General features: G+C 35.2%; 1 protein-coding gene across 9 annotated transcripts in view; it reads left to right on the top strand.

Moving 5' to 3' along the window:
• DOP1A (DOP1 leucine zipper like protein A) overlaps positions 1–21,445 on the top strand; it is a 100,607-nt gene that overhangs the window by 36,735 nt on the left and 42,427 nt on the right. For 4 of the 9 annotated variants that reach the window (XM_064360884.1, XM_064360887.1, XM_064360891.1 and 1 more), the window contains exons 7-16: positions 2,201–2,295; positions 8,855–8,954; positions 9,710–9,819; positions 10,642–10,750; positions 12,155–12,275; positions 13,773–13,892; positions 15,595–15,709; positions 16,062–16,091; positions 16,395–16,628; positions 20,149–20,770. In XM_064360884.1, the coding sequence (XP_064216954.1) occupies positions 2,201–2,295; positions 8,855–8,954; positions 9,710–9,819; positions 10,642–10,750; positions 12,155–12,275; positions 13,773–13,892; positions 15,595–15,709; positions 16,062–16,091; positions 16,395–16,628; positions 20,149–20,770 (1,656 nt within the window). The remainder of the gene's footprint in view (positions 1–2,200; positions 2,296–8,854; positions 8,955–9,709; positions 9,820–10,641; positions 10,751–12,154; positions 12,276–13,772; positions 13,893–15,594; positions 15,710–16,061; positions 16,092–16,394; positions 16,629–20,148; positions 20,771–21,445) is intronic. The other 5 variants (XM_064360890.1, XM_064360886.1, XM_064360892.1 and 2 more) reach the window with 2 other exon arrangements.

Here is a 21,445-nt window from a genome sequence, read left to right as displayed (position 1 = left end):
GTTTTTTGGTAACTGTTTAGCTTTTTGAAGAATTGGCAATTTTTTTTCCAAAGTGACACCACCAATTTTTATTCCCACTTGCAGTATATGAAGATTTCAGTTTCGTCACATCATTGCCAACACTTGTCTTTTTTATTATACTTCTCCCAGTGTGTATAAAGTATTGTCATTGTGGTTTTGATTTGCATTTCCCTAATGACTAATGAAGAACATATTGTGATAATTGGCTATTTGTATATCTTCTTTGGATAAGTTTCTGTTCAGATGCTTTGTCCATCTTAAAAATTAGGTTATTTGCCTTTTTGTTTTTGAATTGTAGGAGTTCCTTATATATTCTGAGTATTAAACCCTTATCATATATATGATTTGAAAATATTTTCCCCCATTCTGTAGATTGTCTTCCCATATTCTTGATAGGGTCCCTTGAAGCAAAAAAGTTTTAATTTTGATCAAGTCCAGTTTATCTAATTTTTTTCTCTTGCTGCCTATGCTTTTGATATTATATTTAAGAAACCGGCCGGGCGCGGTGGCTCAAGCCTGTAATCCCAGCACTTTGGGAGGCCGAGACGGGTGGATCACGAGGTCAAGAGATCGAGACCATCCTGGTCAACATGGTGAAACCCCGTCTCTACTAATACAAAAAATTAGCTGGGCATGGTGGCGCGTGCCTGTAATCCCAGCTACTCAGGAGGCTGAGGCAGGAGAATTGCCTGAACCTAGGAGGCAGAGGTTGCGGTGAGCCAAGATCGCGCCATTGCACTCCAGCCTGGGTAACAAGAGCGAAACTCCGTCTCAAAAAAAAAAAAAAAAAAACCATTGTCTAATCCAAGGTATCAGAGATTTACTCTTTTTTCTTCTAATGTGTAAATTGATTAGAAATTGCCAAACTATTTCCAAAATGGGTAAGCTTTTTAAGTTTAGGTTTTAAAATATACTGTTACATTTATTTTTAATGACTTAATGTAAATTTTAAACAAATCTTTTTTTACTTATTAAACAAATGACACATGGAAAAACGTGCAAAATATCACAGTCAAAGGAATATTCTTTCTAATATTCAAAGAGCTATAGATAAATATGAATAATCAAGTAGAAAATGGATTTGAGTAGATAATTAACTTAAAGGAAATAAACATCATTCAAATATAAAGAGATGATCTATATTGTAATAAAGAAATAAAAGTTTAAACTACACCAAGCCAGTGTTTATGTCTAAAAAAAAATGGGGAAAAAAAATGTATTGCTAAGCAAGCATGTGGAGAAACAAATTGTCATGCAAACTTGGAGGGAATATAAAGTGATAGAAATCTAATAGAAAGCATTATGCTATTTATTTATTTATTGACTGTCTCACTTTGTCACCCGGGCTGGAATGCAGTGGCAAAATCTGGGCTCACTGCAACCTCTGTCTCCAGGGTTCAAGCAACTCTCTTGCGTCAGCCACCGAGTAGCTGGGATTACAGGCATGCACCACTGTGCCCATCTAATTTTTGTATTTTTAGTAGAGACAGGGTTTCACCATGTTGGCCAGGCTGATCTCCAACTCCTGACCTCAAGTGATCCACCCACCTTAGCCTCCCAAAGTGTTGGTATTATAGGCGTGAGACACCACACCCAGCAGTATTATGCTATTTAAATTGTAACTGCACATACCCCCAAGACCTGGCAATTCTATTTTGAGGGATTTATCTTAGAGATGTAGTTGTATATTATGTAAATATTATATATTGCAACGTTATTTACAATAGTAAATGCTTAGAAACAGTATAAGTGCACATGATTAGAAGCTTGGTTGAATAAATTAGAGTTCATTTACAAAATAAAATACTTTGGCCATTAAGAAATGAAGCTCTTTATGTAATAATAAGGGAAGATCTCTGAAAGATGTTAAATGAAAAAGGCAGAGTTTAGAATATATGTATGTGTTTTTCTTGTATTTGCAGAAGATATTTACTAGTAAAACTGTTGCCTACAAAAGGAAAATTGGATAGTTGGAAGTTTTGCTGTATAGTCTTTTGTACTTCTTAATTTTTAAACTGTCGTGATGTGTTTACTATTCAAAATAATGTGAATATCTTTAAATATTGATTAGATCCTCAGAAGCATACTTTTGAGAAAATGAAGAGTTGTTACATTTTTATGGCAAAAAATTCCCAGTGTAATAGACAATAGATGTTAAAGATGCTGTTATTTCAGGTAGAAGCAGTAAGTACTTCGGTGCAGGACTCAAGTGTCCTTGTACAGAGAAGCACACTGGACCTCATACTCTTCTGTTTTCCATTCCACATGAGTCAGGTAAAATATTAATGCTGATATTAATATAAAGCATTGTTGCAAAACTATAGATTGATAATGTGTAGTTGTTTTTTAAAGGCATGTATGTTGAATTCTTGTATAAATAAGTAAGCACATAGAAAATAAGTTCCTTTTTAGGAGTGGAATTTGTCATGAAAAAAAGAAAAACTAAAGAAAAAAGCTCCACTGATTTGATAAGAATGTGGTAATTCAAGTAGACTATTTCATACTTTTGAAAAAAGTTGTAACATATAAAAAGCAAGAGGTTCTCATTCCTAACTCTGAGTAAGCCAAGACTGAGACGCAGGCCTTCTACCCAGCCATCATCTGTACTGATGTTATGTTATCTTGTTATGCTGATTTTAACATGCATGCCAGACCCTTAGCAGAGTTGACTATAAGTTAAGAGCCAGCCACATGTTTACTCACTGTGATATTCTTTTTTTTCTGGAGACAGAATCTCACTCTGTCACCCAGACTATAGTGCAGTGTCGCCATCTCAGCTTATTGCAACCTCCACCTCCCAGGTACAAGCACTTGCCTGCCTCAGACTCCCAAGTAGCTGGGATTACAGGTGTCTGCCAACACACTGGGCTAATTTTTGTATTTTTAGTAGAGATGGGGTTTCACCATCTTGGCCAGGCTGGTCTTAAACTCCTGACCTTGTGATCCACCCGCCTCAGCCCCTCAATGTGCTGGGATTACAGGCGTGAGCCACCACGCCCAGCCTTATCACTGTGATATTTATTACAAATAAGTACAACTTATTGTAATAAATTTATTACAAATAAGTGTAACTTATTACAATAAGTGCAACTTACTGTAATAAATTTATTTTTGTAATAAGTGCAACTAATTTGACAAATCATAAATGAAGGTAATTCCTAGAACTTAATTTAATCAGTGCCCTCATTTTAAAAGAGATTATCTAAATTCCTTTGAGTTCTAAAACTTAATGAAGGTGATTTACAGCACCAGAATGTAGGCATTCAGAATGGTAGAATTACATACCTAACAAAAGTAATAAGATATAGAGAATAACTACCTTGGAAAAGTAAATTTATTCCTAAAAAGATATTAGTTGAAGAGACTATTATTTGAGTTTTTCATAAGAACTGTGATTAATTGATAACTGTAGTGAATTTTCATTATGACTGGACAATTTTTTATTCATTACTCTATTAAGATTTTTCTTTAATTTGATGTTGAAATGTTAATAACTTAAATAATTGTACACTTCATTGTCTATACTGTCACTAACTGGAATGTAAATCACTCTCTGTTTCTATTTTGAGTCTTTGACCCTTAAACCAAGGGACTTTATTCTACCCTTTGGCTTTTCACAAAAAACACCTGTTGAGTCAACTCAGCATAATCTAAATTTAGCAAATCTCTAGTATAGGGATGGCCAAACAGCCCAAAAGATAAGAAAGGTTTTTGTTTTGTCTTAGAAAACAAAGAATATGCCAAAGCAATATATGTAATCCAAAAGTCTAAGATATGTGTTGACTGGATCTTTGGCCAAAAAATTTATTATTGACTTTCACTCTTGAACTTTCCCATTGCTTTCTTACCTTCTAAATATTCAACATCATTGGGCCCTCATTTGATACATGTTTCAACAAGATCTGAGGAATTAAGTCATAGTAGACTCAAATTAAGAACTTAATTTGTAATCTTAATATTATTATCAGTGTTTCCTAAGCTTTTCTCAGCCTGTTCTTTCTTACTCTACCTTCTCTGTATTCCTACCAGCCAAAATGTTCTAGATTTTTACATTCTGTAATATGTATTATGAAAACAGTAGCTTTGTTGAATGTGTTTTTTAAAAGTACACACCCAATTCTAATAATCTTGTAATTCTAATACTTTTCTCCCTGTTAAAACTCACTCTTTGAATGAAGAGATCCCCCCCGCAAACAGGCTTTGTGTGAGCAACATGGCTGTTTATTCACCTAGGTGCAGGCAGGCTAAGGCCAAAAAGGGCGTCAGCGAAGGGTGGTGGGATAGGAATTGGTTTTATAGGTTGGGGCAGATCTTTTGGGGAGGGGGCAGGGGTGTTGGATTAAGGTAAGTTACAGTGGCAGGAGTAGGGGCAAGGAGTATACATTACCATAATTTCAGTTATAGTGGTGGGTGAGGTAAGGCATAAGAGTAGTTAAGATGGCAGGGTTGGGTGAGGAGTATTCACATTGTTATAAGAACAGTTAAGATGACAGGATGGGTGAGGGGAAGCTTATGTCCAGGGGAAGCTCTGCAGGCTTGCGGTGGGGGTGATCAGCTGAGGCAGGCGGAATTTTAGCCTTTCTGAGTCTGAACTTGCACATGGAGGCCTGACACTCCCCACTACTCCACCCAATTCTAATACAGTTGTCCCTATTACTGTACCAAACTGAATAAGGATTATGATGTAGTCACCTTAGTTTCCCACTTTCCCTCTTTCTGTGTCTTGCCAGATTCTTGGCAAGTATGGAATTGTATTATAATTGTGACTTAACAGTACCTTCATTACCATATCCCAAAAGGATGATTGCTGTTAGGAACTTTAGCAGTGGGATGGACTGCTACATTTCTTTTACTTGTTTCCTGGAAAGCACACCCAAATCTGTAGTACTTACACTTTGAGATTATAGTAGACTTTTTTCATATTAGAAATAGATGGTGATACTAGTTGTAATCAAGAAGCAACTTTTTAAATTTTTTAATGGACATGAATTATATATATTTATCCTGTACAACATGATGTTTGAAATACGTATACATTCTGGAATCTATAAATTGAGCTAATTAACATTCATTATTTCACACTTAATTTTTACAGTGAGAACACAAAATATATTCTGAGCAGTTTTAAAGAATACAGTACATTGCTAACAACTATAGTTGCCATGTTGTACAGTAGATCTTTTTGAACTTATTTTTCCTATCTGAAATTTTTTATCCTTTGACTAAAATCTTCTGCTTCCTGCTTTCTTAAGAAGAGTAGTTTTTCTCCCAAAATAAGATGGGGAGACATTTGTACTTTTAAAGATTTTGTGACAATATAATCCTTTACCTGATGTTGATTAGATCCGAAGTTCTCAGATTCTTTAGTTGTAGAGCCCCATTACACTCTTCAAAAATACTGAAGGTCTTCAAAAATCTTTTGCTTGTATTGGTTGGATCTGTGTTTATCATATTAGAAATTACAACTGGCAAATTTTAAAATATTTACTGATTCATCTAACAATAACAGTTATTACATTAGCATAAATAACATTTTATGTAAGTAACTGTTTTCCAACATATAAAAAAATTAGTGAGAAGCATTGTTTTGTATATGTGCCAATTTCTTTATTGTCTGGCCTAATAGCAGAAAGCAGAGTGCTTTACATCTGCTTCTGCATTGTCTTCTGTGATTTGTTCTTTTGGTTAAAGTGTATGAAGAAAATCTGCTCTCACATTGATATATAGCTGGAAAATTGAGAAGTATTTCAGTAGCATTTTGTGTTAAAATTACATGTTCTTTGATATACCAAATTTTGCAAGCTGTAGATTTTAAAAATTAGTTACAATATTGAGTCTTAAACCATATAAATGAACTTTTCATGTTCTATTTCATTAAAATCCACTGACCTGTCTTGTACTTTCAGTGGATCTTTAAGTCATACATGTTTTTGTAATGTCATGATTGGATATTTAGGAAATACTGGCTTACTGAATTATGCAGATTTTCCGAATGTTTTCACATTTTATTGTACAATACCAATAACATTTATTACTGTTGCCACTGATCTCATCAGTAAAGATTCTTAGATATGGGGAGAAACTTTTAAGCCCAGTATTGAGAAGCTTTCAAGCTAGTTCAAATCAAAATAGTACAATTTCAGCAGATATGGTGGCTCACAGCTGTAATCCCAGCACTTTGGTAGGCCTGGGCGAGCAGATCGCTTGAGGTCAGGAGTTCAAGTCCAACATGGTGAAACCCCATCTCTAATAAAAATACAAAAATTAGCTGGGTGTGGTGGCACATGCCTGTAACCCCACCTACTTGGGAGGCTGAGGCAGGAGAATTGCTTGAACCTGGGAGAGAGAGGTTGCAGTGAGCCAAGATCACACCATTGCACTCCAGCATGGGTGATACAGCGAGACTCCATCTCAAAAAAAATACACACACACACATATTTATATACACACATGTTGGGGTCCGTGAGAACGGCACGTCTGCCGGGGTCTCCTGACCTGCAAGAGGGTCCCAATACCTGGAAGAGAGAGTGCACGGAAGAAAAGAATGATAGACAGATGGGGTCTGGAGGACTGACGAGGGGATACCTCAGTCAGCAGTTTATTTCATGTACAGCGTCTCATTATATACTTTTCAGCCCGCAATGGCTGACGTCAAATCATTACAACAAAGGGGAACAGAACATTGCAAGCCTGGGGATCAAGATAAAACTAGTACATAAAGATTGATCCAAAAAATCGTAAAACAAACAGATGACCTTTTCCACTTACAGGAATAAGATAACATTTTACAACTGTCAAAGCAAGTGATAAATCTTGAGGACAACAATTTCAAATGACATGCGAATAGTCACAAGCTTCAGTGAATACTTGGTAAACAAAGTGATAAAACTATCCCAGTACAAAAACTTCAAGAAACACAATGTCTAATAAAACCACACAGCCTTAACCCAGCCATAATATTAGGTCAGTGAGCCAGAGATAAACTTTTGCAATATCAAACTCCTTTCAGTTCCTTCTTTCCCTCAGCTTGACTGCCTCCAGTGGGGAGAAACGTGTCTGGGCTCAAACTCCATTATGGCGGAGACACTTGGGGTCTCAACGCTGGAGTGATCCCCACACACACAGAGTTTCAATCTAAGCGCAAGTTTTCTATAATTCTACTTTTCTCTTGGAAGCTCAACTTTTATTATTCGTCACGATTAATATTATTTTCCTTGAAATGACAGGCTCACTTTGAGAAAATGACTACAAAATGCCCAAGTCTGCATAACCATAGTTGGTGTTAGTAATTCTTTCAGGTAAAAAATGACATTCTGTGAGAAAGCTGGTAGTTAAGCTCACAATCCAGTTACACAATTGGTTTTCCTTGAGACAACTGTCATACTTCAGTGTACATCAGAAGTACTGTAAGTGTATCTTTCACTTTATTACACAGAATATTGAAAGACATGCACTCAAAGGTTGATATTTAAGAAAACAAATTTATACTGTTTTAACAACACTTTTAAATGGAACTGACTTCTTTTTTTTTGTTTTTGATTTTACTACAAGTACATGGCAGTAAAAATACAATGATTACAAGTATAGTGGGTGCCACTGCTGTGCTGCCTCTTTTCATGCTAAGGTGCATCAGGGCAAATGTCAACAGAACAAAAAGCCCCATAATATCTTGGTAATGTTATGAATATGCATAGTTTTATTTGTTATGAATATGATTAGTTTTTATTTTGTGGACACCCTGAAAAAGTCTTAAGGGGTCTTGAACTGTACTTTCAGGATCGTGCAGTTCAATAGAAGACATTCATGTTCAAAGGAGTGAACCTAATTTGTCAGTTGTTGGTGATCTGTGTTCTCTATCATCTCAGTTGTTTCTCTAAGATTCCTTTAAAATAAATGATCTGGGTGAATCCTTTCTAATTCTAATTCTATCAAAGAAGCATAGTATAGGAGGACAAAGTTCACTGATCTATGATTAGGGAGAAGTGAGTTCTCCATCTAGCCTGGGCACATAACCAGGCATTTGAATTTGACTAAGCACTTAGCCAAAACCTCCAGAACCTGTGAGGCTTAGGTTCTTTATTTATAGAGTGGTTGCTAAATTAGTTTCCACATTTTCTTCTAATTCTGATTCCAAGATTCTATTGTAAAGTAATTCATCTTAATAGCAAGTTAGTTGCTTTTCTTCTATTTTGATTTTTATAACTTTACCTCTTTTAGCTCTAACCAGATCTCCTTTAATCGTTTTTTAAATATTGAATTAAGGATATTGGGAAAGAAGAAAAAAAATCTCTTAAAAAGATCTGGAAGAAAATGATAGGAAAATTAAGATTTGTTAAAGCTGAATGGTGGAAAATGGTTTATTATGTTGTTTTCTGTATTTTTTGATATGTTTAAAATACTACAGGATAAAAATTTTTTAAAAGAATAAATGAATTTGAGTTGATGAAGTTAGTGACCTTCTAAGTTTATAGTCAGTTGACAACATTGTAAATGTGAAAGACTAATAGCATATGATTTTCTTATGTCTGTCCCATCTTGCTCCATTTTATTTATTTTATGTCAGAATTTGCTTTATATAAAAAACTTTAAACAGGAAGTTAAAATAATTAAGTTACAGTTTCAGTTATACAACTAAATAGCCATGTTACCTAACTTTCTTCTTGTTTGCTAATCTGTAAAATGGAAGTAATAATTTCTGTGTTTGAAATAATATATGAAAGTACTCCATACACCCTAATGTTCTGAGCATATTGCAAAGCATTTTTTGAAGAGGAAAAACATAATGTTATGTATTATATATTGTTAAGTACAACCATATTCCTGACTCTTTCAGGCCACTCGACCGGATATGATTAGGATCTTGTCAGCAGCCCTTCATGTAGTACTAAGAAGGGATATGTCTCTGAATCGAAGACTTTATGCGTGGCTTCTTGGTAGGTATTTGATGTCTTCAGTCATAATTGGGAAAAAATGGAGGGAGATTTGTCATTTATCAGGATTACCAAGTTGTATGTGTGTCTTAAATTTAAACACTAAGATTTCTTGTGTAAATGGACAATAAAAATACAAACAGTATTAGTTATGTATTACATGAAGAAATTTCAGAAGCTTCATAGTTGAATAGGCTATTTGAATCCATAAAGTCATGTTGCCTAGTCCTTAATTTGTTTTTCCCATTACAAATTGAGGTAGTTGTACTTTAAGTTAGTAGGCAAACAAGGATGAGCTAATAAAATGCTGGCATACTGTCCAAAACTCTGAAGTCATCAAAGGAATCAGGACTAGTACCATTGTCTTATACATGATACGAATGTCCCACTCAGGCATTAATACATGTGTACACTTTGATTTTCCATGTTTTTTGTGTTTTGCCTGTCTTCACAACTCTTCTCTCCCTAGAGTGAGGGGGCATAATGTAACTTATTGTGGATGTTCTGCATATTCAGTTATTTCACTGTTAGTAAAATTGGCCAATTAAAAAAAGGGTAATTCTGGGAGAATACTATGATACTTATGTATTGGTTTCCCTTTATTAAACTATCTAAAATGATCTTTCTTGCTGACATTGAATGGGCTACTAATTGGTAAGTGTTTAGTGCTGTTTTTGAGATTTTGCTGTTTTGCTATTTAGTGAACAGCAGTTTTGAGAATTCCTTTTTAATTAATTTTGTGATTTGTTTCCCTGGAGGTTTTGATAACAACGGTGCTATCATAGGACCCAGAAGCACAAGACACAGTAATCCCGAAGAACATGCCACTTACTATTTCACTACATTTTCAAAAGAATTATTGGTCCAGGTAATGAATATTTTCATTATTCTTTGGTCACTTGCTGACCACTAGAGTTACTGAAAAAGTGTAAGACGAGGTCCTCCCTTAATTGATTTTACAGTTGAAGGGGTGGAGACAAAACTTACAAATTTCCCAAGAATGTTCATAACATGCAAATGCTTGTAAAATGATAAATAATCATATGTTAGACTACCACGTAAGACAAAAGATTTTTTTCTCTTACTTTGTTTTCATTACTTTATTAAAACATAGTTGCAGCTTCTCACTTGTCTGCCCTGTGAAAGTTGGAGCTTTTCCAAAAATGAGTCAGGACCTGTGCTTTTTCTTGTGAAGCTCTGGAGAAGTTTATTTTATATTATTTTTATTTCAGTTATATTTGTTTAAGGTAGTCAAATAAACTGAAGAAAATACATGGTGTCTGAAGCATTTTTAAAGGAGTGAGGTTATAAGAATATAGTTATTAAGTCACTAGTGGGAAAATAATCACCTAACAGCAGATACTGCAATGATAATGTGGCATAATTTGAGAAGGATTATCTTAAATAGAAATTCATCTGTAGGGAAAACACTTGGCTCATGAATATGTTTTTCTAAATTTACTTTGATATTCCACTATGTTTAAAGTAAATTTAGACAGTTTTTTTCTCAAGATAGATAAATATATTTTTTTCCTAGCAGCATAAGAAGGCCAAGGTTGGTGAAAAGGCTTCAGAAAAGCAATGGATGCATAAATCTCCATTACATATGGTTACATTTAAAAGTATTTTAAGGAAAAAATCTTTGAATTTGTTCATTTAAATGACCAGTGTGTACTTTCCTTTTTTAAAGGCAATGGTGGGAATCTTACAAGTGAATGGATATGGAGAAGAGAGCACTCTAATGCAGGATCTAAAGCCTTTTCGAATTTTAATCAGTTTACTGGACAAACCTGAGCTAGGTAATATATACTGTCTTAGGGCATAAGGTCATGTGTGGTACTTTGTGTTAATAAGAAAATAAGAAGAGTCATCAAGGAAATTGTTATACTTTGAGGTGGCTGTTAAATTTAAGTTCTCAACAGTTTCTTAAAGTTCACTCTACGAAGTTAAGATACAGGTATTCATCCAGCTGATACATTATTATATGTTTGTCCTGTGCTATGTATGTAGCAGAAGGGATCACTATAAAGATGCTATTTAAGCTTCTCTTAATCCTGATTATATTACTGAAATTAAAACATTTATCTATCATGACCAATTTATAGTTCACAGAATCCAATGACTTGAGAAAAAATATGTTATATGAACTTTTTCTCCACATTCCCTTTATTTTGTATGTTGTCTCTTTATTCATTGTGTATTTCTTATATATTATGGCCCTTGAGACAGAAATCAGGAAAAATTGTAAATATTTGCAACAATAAAATGAAATCATAAAGTATGTAATTTCTTTAAATTATATACAGATGTGTTAGCAGATGTCTTCTCACCATTTCTTAAAAATGAAAAAAATTTAAATGTAAGAATAACTTGAGTTATATAAATGGTCTTGAGAGATTTTTTAGCTATTATAACAGATGAAACTCAGAAATTTTTTTAAGGAAATGATATCTGTAATAGCAAGAAAATTAAGCCTTATGCATTTTAGTATTAAATTAATAGTAATTACGAGTAGCATTTGTTTAATATTTATTATATTTTAGAAATTATGCTACCCACCTTACAAATATTTTTTATAACCCTTAACAGTCCTGTAAGCTTTGGTATTGCCCTCATTTTGGGTGAGGAAACTAAAGCTCAAAAAAGGTAAATAACTTGTCCAAGGTAACAGAACTATTAACTGGCAAAACCAGTTTCTCTGATTCTGTAACTTCTGTTGTGTTAACCTGCACTTTAAATATTTGTTCAATTGTGTAATGTTTTATATTATCATCTTAAAAAAATGTGAATTTAGCTTAGCTCCTGAAGAAATATTATTTAAAAAATACTTGTTGTTGTAATCCCAGCACTTTGGGAGGCCGAAGGGTGGATCACGAGGTCAAGAGATCGAGACCATCCTGGTCAACATGGTGAAACCCCGTCTCTACTAAAAATACAAAAACTTAGCTGGGCATGGTGGCGCGTGCCTGTAATCCCAGCTACTCAGGAGGCTGAGGCAGGAGAATTGCCTGAACCCAGGAGGCGGAGGTTGCGGTGAGCCGAGATCGCGCCATTGCACTCCAGCCTGGGTAACAAGAGCGAAACTCCGTCTCAAAAAAAAAAATACTTGTTTTTAGAGCATTGTTTAATTAGGCCAATTTTCAGAGAAGCATGATTTGCTCATGCAAATTAAGTACTGTCTTTAATTTGCATATTAATTTTAGGACCTGTAATTCTAGAAGATGTCCTGATTGAAGTGTTTAGAACATTATATTCTCAATGCAAAGCAGAGTTGGATCTTCAAACGGAACCACCATTCAGCAAGGATCATGCTCAGTTAAGCAGGTAGATTATAAAAAAATTAAATATGACTTAAAGATATAGTATGTATTCTCTTAATAGAAACTTGAAGTGTTAGTAATAACTGGGGATCATATTCTATGAAGTTTGTGTTCTAATAAGTTAAAATATAACTGTATTTTGGTAATTTATTATAATTAACTGCACTGTAATCTTTCAAACAGACACTTAACAGCACGATGTCAGAACCACCACATTTCAGCGTTGGTTGTTAATCTCACCTGTTTAGAAAAATTAAATTTTACAAGTTAATTTGAAGATACTGGCTCCAGGGAATTTACTTATATTTACCAAACTCACAAGAAACTAATTGCCACATATTAGTTAATAATTGGAGTTGTAACAAATCAGGCATATGTATGTTTGTGTACATGCATACATAGGACAAGTCATGTAACATTAGCATGTCCTGTTTTCTAATCAGTAATAGATGCTGACAAAATTTTTTTTCTTCTCTACATTAAGCAGACCAACACTTTTCCCGTATCATCTGTCACTGTAATATGGCAAAGGGTTCCAAAACTACTGTTTTGTTTTTTACATAGTTTGCATTTCATTGGTGTCTTCTTGGTGAGACTTTGGAGCTACCCTGGGCTTTCCTAAAACATATATATATATATATGAATGTTTTAAGACAGTTTTTAATGTCTGGTGATATAATCCCATGTATTTTTTGTTGTAGAAGTTAGCATTAACCAACCTGGTACTCTTTTTCATTCTGTATGCTATCTATCTGAGAATTGATATCCATATTCAATTCATTCAATTCATAATTGAAATACACCCATAGAGTATTTAATTAGTCTTCTTCTGTGACATACTGGTTGTATTGACAGTACCTCAGTATATAAAGACAGTTGTTTTAATTGTTAGAAAAGACAGGAGGACAAAATAGCTAATAGGCTAAAGGTTGCCACTTGAAATAACAAAGTTATTTTTTCCTGATGCAATTTCAGTAATAATGGGTATTAACAGCACTAGTTTATTTTGTTGTTGTTGTTTTTCAAACTAAGAATAATAATTTGGTTGAAGCTGGTCAAAATAAACTAAACCTTTCTTAAGAAAATCCTGAATGGCACAGGGAAGCAGATAAAATTCTTGAGAATCAAGGCTGTGAAAATCAAATCACTACTCAGTTTATATGTGCCAAGGGAAATAAAAGAATTTTGCCAAATTAACAGTCCCACACTCTAATAGTTCAAAAAGAACTTCTTGTTCTTTGTCTTTTTTATTCAGAAATTATGCAAGGCTAATTTTTGATCTTGACCACGTATTTGAGTTACAAAAATTCAAATTTGGAAAAATAACTGCACATAAAGTAATAAGGGAGTGGCAGTAGATAAAAATTGTTTTTTGCAGTCTTCTTACTAGCACGTTTTCTAGCAACTACCTGGGAATATGTACTGGCATTGCACTCAAATTTAAATTTGAAAAAATAAATGTTAATATTTTTTAGTTGTGTTTTCTTTTCTCTTTTTTCAGTAAATTAAGAGAAAATAAGAAAACAGCAGAGCTGATTAAAACTGCCAACCTTCTCTTTAATTCCTTCGAACCTTATTATATGTGGGATTATGTTGCACGATGGTTTGAAGAATGTTGTAGGTATGTTGAACTTTCATTCCTTTTAATTTAGTAGCTTCCAAAACTAACCTTTGAGTTTTTTCTAAGTTGTTAAATTTAGTGAATTTTTTTTATATGTTCTACTACTAACAACTATTAGTTACTTACTATCCATAATCTGACTCTATGTTGTCACATAGGATATAAACTCATTGATCATATAATCTTAGAATTGGAAAGGAGTTTAGAGATCATTTATTCATACACCAGAATAGATTAAAGATTTTTCCTCTTCAGTCTATAATAATCCATTTTTTTATTGTGTAGAAAAGATAGCAAATTTTTGGCTACTGCCTCAGCACACTTTCCCAAAAGAATTTCCACTTTGATTAACAAAAAACTTCTTGGCCTGACTTGTGTTTTTAAAGCCATTAGAACTAATTCCTACTGTCACTGGTGAGTGATAAAAGCCTTCTACCCCTTAGGAAATAAAGCCAAAAATATGTCTGAAAACCCTAGGATACTAGTGAGCCTGTGTGGAATCTCTGTCTGGCTGCTACACCATATCCTCTCAACCAGATTAATCACTCAAGGCTCAGCAGCATGTAGTCAAAATGTAATTATGTATGATTTCGCATTAGAAGTCTTTTAATAAAAAATGTAATTATTGCTCCTATACATTAATCCTTTAATGATTTAGAAAGTTCTTGGCTTATTCAGCAGATGTTGAACACCCAGCTAAAAAGCATCATGCTAGGCAGAAAGACCGTCCCTGTCTTCAAAGATCTTATAGTGAGAACAAATAAGACATGCACATGTATATTCCTAGTCTTAATAGATTATAGGAATGCAGAGGAATCGTATCTTTGTGCCACCTGATCCTACCCTGGGATTTTTCCTTCTACATTCTGAAATGCACACATCCAAACTTCTTCAGCCAATCTGGACCATTCTCTGAAAGTTAGAAAGTTATCTTTCATGCTGCTGAGGCTTCACTTGTGCTATTCTTTCTAAAATACTCTTCCCTCTTGCCCATCTGAGAGCCTATGTAGAGGTTACCCACCTTTCCTTCCTTGACTCCCTCAAATCTCCTATCAGAATCAATGCCTCCAACACTGTCACATTGTTGCATTTATTTGCCTACATGCTTATATTCTTGTTGGTCAGGGACTATATTATATTCTTACTTTATGTCTTCAGAGTGTAGGGCAATGTATAGTCATATAGGATTTCTATGATTTAATATGAATGTTGGAGGAATTATCTCTACTACTTGGATCAAAAGAGGCTTCCTGGAGGAGGTAGCATTTGATCTCAGACTTTGAAGGACAGATGCATTCTGAACATGGCAAAATGAGATTGGGGAGGAAAGTAGTACAGAAGGACAAATGAGCCTGTTTTAAGACCCCAGTGTTATAAATCAAGTAGCAATTAATCAATGTTAACTGGGAGGTGACATCTGTAGTAGAAGCAGTGGGAAATAAGTCCCAGAAAGTGAGATCCATTCAGAACGCTTCGAAGTGCAGGATAGAAGTTGCAGGGAGAGGTTCAGCCTAGGAATCTTGCTTTGAGAATTTTCCACATAAAGGTACAGTGTCCTAGGGGAAATAGAATATGTCATCACAAAAACAATACTGTGTGTGACCCAATATTGACTTGGCCTTCATTAGAAGGATGATGATGCTGTCACAGGTGTTCACATCACTTGACAGTATACTTAATAAAGTCAATTTTGTCCTTTTAGGAGGACACTGCATGCCAGACTTCAGATTGGGCCTGGAGATAGTAGTGACTCATCTGAATTACAGCTGACGAATTTCTGCTTACTGGTGGATTTTTTGTTGGACATAGTTTCTTTGGTAAGACCACCTTGGTAAGAAAATATCAAGGAAATCTAATAATACAGTTCAAATATTTCACGTTGGAGGCAAGCCTTGTCTTTAGATACATTTCATCTTTAAAATTAAATTGATTTTTTCCTCTTTGGTAAGCTTTTTATCATAAAATCTTTCAAGTGTTTTGTCTTTTGACATATACACATAAAGAATATATGGAGTATACATCATAATTGCATGTTATAAAATCTTAACTGTTTAATGCATAGTGGTCTAATACTGCATTTATATTAACGTATTTCTATTAAATGAAGACTGTTGGAAATCTTTTCCCTTCTGTTTTCTCTCCTCACTTCTTTGCTTTCTCATTTTGAAGCCTACTAGAAGTATGAGGGTGCTGTGTCAGGTACGACATTCAGCCTGTTTTGTTTTTAAATGATTCTGTTTACTTTTGTTATGTTATAATTTTAATAATGTAACAGATAAAACTGGGGTTCTTTTATAATATATGCTTTGCAATATTTAAATTGAGAATTTGGGATTAGAAATTTTATAAGGCATCAATAATAAAATATACAGTGTTAATTAAGAGCATGATGCATATAAAACATGAAAGAGTAAAATTATTGCCTTATTTATATAGATTTTAAAAATGTAACTTTTGGGTTACATATTGTTTAAACTTTTTTAATTTCACTTTTATTTTCAGGAGACTTATATTGAAATCCAGACAGAACACTTGCCTCAGTTGCTACTCAGAATGATTTCTGCCTTGACGAGCCATCTCCAGACATTGAACTTATCTGAACTCACAGATTCACTCAGACTCTGCTCAAAGATCCTTAGCAAGGTTCAGCCTCCACTGTTATCTGCTAGCACTGGAGTTGTGTTACAGTTTCCAAGTGGGCAGAACAATTCAGTCAAAGAATGGGAAGACAAAAAGGTAATTTTAACTATTATTTTTGGTATTAGACCATTTATATTTCTTTAAAGCAGAACTGTTACTTAGTAAAATCACTTATACATAAGCATTTAAATAATAGTGAGTCTTTCTTAGATCCAAATGCAGCGTTAGTAGGCTTGTAGGCTTTTGGTTGTAGGGCAGTTTATATCAGTAATTTTCAATAGAAGTATCATGTGAATGGCATATGTAATTCAAAATTTTCTAGTACCCACATTAAAGTAAAAAACAGGTGAAATTAATTTTAATTATAGTTTATTTAGACAGTTGTAGCCAATATATTATTTCAGTGTGAGCTACATAAAATTGATGTCATAAAAAAATGAGTGAGGTAGCTTAAATTCTTTTTTGTACTGTCTTCAAGATCTAGTGCACATTTTACACTTAACAGCACATCTTCATGCTAATTTGTTTTTGAGTATACAAAAGAGGCTAAAACAAAGGCACCACTCAAATGTGGGCACAACAGTATAAATAACCAATTAGGGAAGGGTAGGTATATGTAAAATAGGTGAAGAGTGGGGATCAATCAGAGGAAGGCATGCCACATGGGAAGAGAGGTTCTCAATCTGGTCTGTGGATGTATCCAGGATTTGCAGCTAGGCTTTAAACTGTCTTTGGCTTGAAGGTAGGGTTTCAGCAGACCATTCCTGGCTGCCTAGGATTTGTCTGCCTCCTGCTGCTATCACTGCTAGTTGCTGGCTAACCAGTGGTGAGCTATGCATAGTCTGCCCTTATCTATCCTTTCTTTCTAATTGGGAGACAGATATTAAACAAGTAAATGGGTATTTAATTACAGTTGTGGTAAATGTACAAAGGAAAATAATCAAATGGTAGGAATGTGGAAAATGGTGTGACCTGACCTAGGCTGGGGTCAAAGAATGCTTTTTTGAGGAAGGAATGTTTGAGTGAAGCCCTAGAGAGATTGGTGTGGTGAGAGAGGTAAAAAGACAGCATTTGACAGAGGAAGAAGTCTAACAGCCCAGTGGGTTCACCTTGCCTACTGCCTAGACATAGCTGATTTATCAAGACTGGAAGTACAATGAAGAAAGAGTAATTTATGCAGAGCTGGCTGTGTAGGAGACTGAAGTTTTATTATTATTCAAATCAGTCTCCTCGAAAACTTGGAGATCAGAGTTTTTAAAGATAATTCGTTAGGTGGGTGGGGGGCGGGGGCAGTGAATTGGGAATGCTGATTGGTTGGCTCAGGAATGAAATTATAGGGACTTGAAACTGTTCTCTTATGCTGAGTCAGTTCCTGGGTAGGGGCCACAGAACTGGTTGGTCTGTCCAGGTGGGGCCATTCAGTTGTTAGAAATGCAAAAACTTAGGTTCACATAGTGATGTTACCTACAAGAGTAATTGGGGAAGTTGCAAATCTTAGGACCTCTGGAATAATGACTGGTAATATATAGAATTCCAGACCTTCTGATTCTAACCTGGCAGCCTTTCATTTGTTTTACAAGAACAATATAGCTTTAAACTATAAACTAAATTCTTTCCTAAGGCTAGTTCAGCCTACACCCAGGAATGAACAAGGACAGCTGAGAGGTTAGAAGCAAGATGAAGTCAGTTAGGTGTGATATCTTTCACTGTCGTAATATTCTCAGCTATGATTTCGCAAAGGCTGTTAGGCAGAGACAAGCACCAAGCAGACTAGAGATGCAGCTGTAAGATAGGCAGAGGCCGGCCGGGCGCGGTGGCTCAAGCCTGTAATCCCAGCACTTTGGGAGGCCGAGGCGGGTGGATCACGAGGTCAAGAGATCGAGACCATCCTGGTCAACATGGTGAAACCCCGTCTCTACTAATACAAAAAAATTAGCTGGGCACGGTGGCGCGTGCCTATAATCCCAGCTACTCAGGAGGCTGAGGCAGGAGAATTGCCTGAACCCAGGAGGCGGAGGTTGCGGTGAGCCGAGATCGCGCCATTGCACTCCAGCCTGGGTATCAAGAGCGAAACTACGTCTCAAAAAAAAAAAAAAAAAAAAAAAAAAAAAAAAAAAAAGATAGGCAGAGGCCAGGTCTTAGAGGGCCTTGAGCTATTCTAGGGCTTTTATTATTTAGGAACAACGGGAAGGCCCTGAAGGGGAAAAGGCAAATGGCATAATTAAGTTAGTGTATTAGAAAAGTTACTCTGGCTGCCTTGTGAAATGTAGATGAGAAACAGATGTGGGAAGACCTATAGTAGCACAGGTGAGAGGTGGTGGTAATTTGTACCAAGATATGAGGAGTAAAGATAGAAATGGATGGATTAGCAATATATTTAGGAGGAAAAATAGACTTAGTAATAGATTGATAAGGGTAATGATTGCTAACACTTAATGAGTGTTTACTAGTGCTAAGCATTGTGCCTTGTGCTTTATATATACTGTCATGTAATCTTCATAGCAACTGTAGAATGTAAGAATTATTATCTCAGTTATACATATTAGGAAATGGTGATTTGGAGAGGTTAAATAGCTTGCCAGGTATCACATAACTATTGAATGGCAGAGCCCTAGTTGATTTAAGGCCTGCATCCTTACCCCCTCTACTGATACGAAAGTGGGGAAGGGGAGGAGGGGTGGAGAAGGTACCAAGAATGACCCCTAGGTTTCTATGTTACTGACTCAAGGAAAAATGTGTCATTCACTGAGGCAAGGAACATTGGACACCCAGCTTTGGGCAACAGAGCATTTAGTTCATATATTAATAAGATCACTTTTTGTGATCTTATTCAAATGCAAATTATACTCTGACACAGTCACCCAAGGAATTCTTAGGTATAACTTTTACTTAAACTAAGCCGGAAAATATGCTTGATATTTATACTTACTCTATTCAGTTATAGGAAAGAAAAGGCTAACATACTCTAGTTATACTCCAGGAACCGGTTCATTTGTTTGTTTATTTTAATTGTCTCTTATCTTCCCCTCTAGATTATAAACTATTCCCTTTATTCCTACTACTTAATACAGTGTCTGGCACATGATAAGAGTTCAGGAACTAGTCACTGAAAGAATGTAAGATTAATAGTAAAGATTTAATTAGTACTTTACATATTTCAATAAAAATTTTACATTCATTTGTCCCTGAACAGATGACCTATTATATTTTATTTGTAGTTATTAATATGTCATTTTTTAACCTTACATATCTCATTATTTGTATTGTTTAGACATTAGGAAAATGATTTCATGAAGTAAATGAAATAGTCATTTGAAAACAAGGATATAGATCCTAGAGATTTGTATGTATGTATTTTTGTCCTCAATCTAACTTTACATATGCTGTGTATGTAGTCCATAATAAATACTTGGTGAATGAATGCATATTAATGTATTAGAACTGTATCAGTATTTCCTATTGATTACATATAAATCAGTGTAGGGGCTGCCTTAAGAGTTAACAGAATGGGTAGGTTAAATTGTGAATAATCTAAAATGTCTCTCAAAAATGGCCATTTCTAATTCCTAATATATCCTTTGCTACTCAGCCTTTCGCTTTCTTAACAATCTAACAGGTATCATCAGTTTCTCATGAAAATCCTACTGAAGTGTTTGAAGATGGAGAAAATCCACCAAGTAGTCGATCATCAGAAAGTGGATTCACTGAGTTTATACAATATCAAGCAGACCGAACTGATGACATTGACAGAGAACTGAGTGAGGGACAGGGACCAGCTACCATCCCAATTGGTAGCACGTCCTCTGAGACAGAAACAGCATCCACTGTGGGATCTGAAGAAACCATCATTCAGACCCCTTCTTTAGTCACTCAGGGGACAACAACCCGAAGTGGGAAGACAGCCCAAAAGACTGCAATGCAGTGCTGCTTGGAATATGTCCAACAGTTTCTTACCAGACTTATCAACCTCTACATCATTCAGAGTAACTCTTTTTCTCAGGTTTTGGCTACAGAGCATCAAGGGGATCTTGGTCGAGAACAAGGAGAGACTTCAAAATGGGACAGAAATTCACAAGGAGATGTAAAAGAGAGAAACATAAGTAAACAAAAAACTTCTAAAGAATACCTTTCTGCCTTCCTTGCTGCCTGTCAGCTCTTCTTAGAGTGCTCAAGTTTCCCAGTTTACATTGCTGAGGGGAACCATACGTCAGAGTTACATTCTGAAAAATTGGAGACTGGTAAGGTCATCTCAGTTTTGCTTATATTTCAGTATTTTCTGTAGTATGCTTTTTTTTTTTTTAAAGAGGCACTCATTAAAGCTGGATTTTTTTAGCCAGTTTTTTAAGGTTTTAATTTGTAAGTTTTTTTTTTTTAAATGAAATACTGTCACTATGCGGAGGTTGATACATTGGAAGATTTTCTGATTTTGATGTCTTTCACAGTTTTCTTGCAGGTAAGTAGGAGCTGAAAAGGAAATCTTCTGGAGAAAAGTAATGTAGCAGTAGTTCTGCTTTTTATTATGACAAGTAACATATGTGTTTACCTTTATTTTGATTTTTTTTTTTTTTTTTTTTTTTTTTTTTGAGATGGAGTCTCGCTCTGTAACCCAGGCTGGAGTGCAGTGGCACGATCTCAGCTCACTGCAACCTCCGCCTCCCTGGTCCCAGTTGAAGCAATTCTCCTACCTCAGCCTCCCAGGTAGCTGGGATTATAGGCACGAGCCACCATACCCAGCTAATTTTTGTACTTTTTAGTAGAGAGGGGGTTTCCCCATGTTGGCCAGTCTGGTCTTGAACTTCTGACCTTGTGATCTGCCTGCCTCAGCCTCCCAAAGTGCTGGGATTACAGGCGTGAGCCACCGTGCCCGGCCTGATTTTTAAATATACACACATAGTGCAGTGACTACTGCATAA

Source organism: Aotus nancymaae, unplaced genomic scaffold, assembly GCF_030222135.1.
Source record: "Aotus nancymaae isolate 86718 unplaced genomic scaffold, 86718_ANA_hifiasm-v0.15.2.pri h1tg000040l, whole genome shotgun sequence".
NCBI lineage: Eukaryota > Metazoa > Chordata > Mammalia > Primates > Aotidae > Aotus > Aotus nancymaae.
This window is presented reverse-complemented; position numbering and strand designations above follow the sequence as displayed.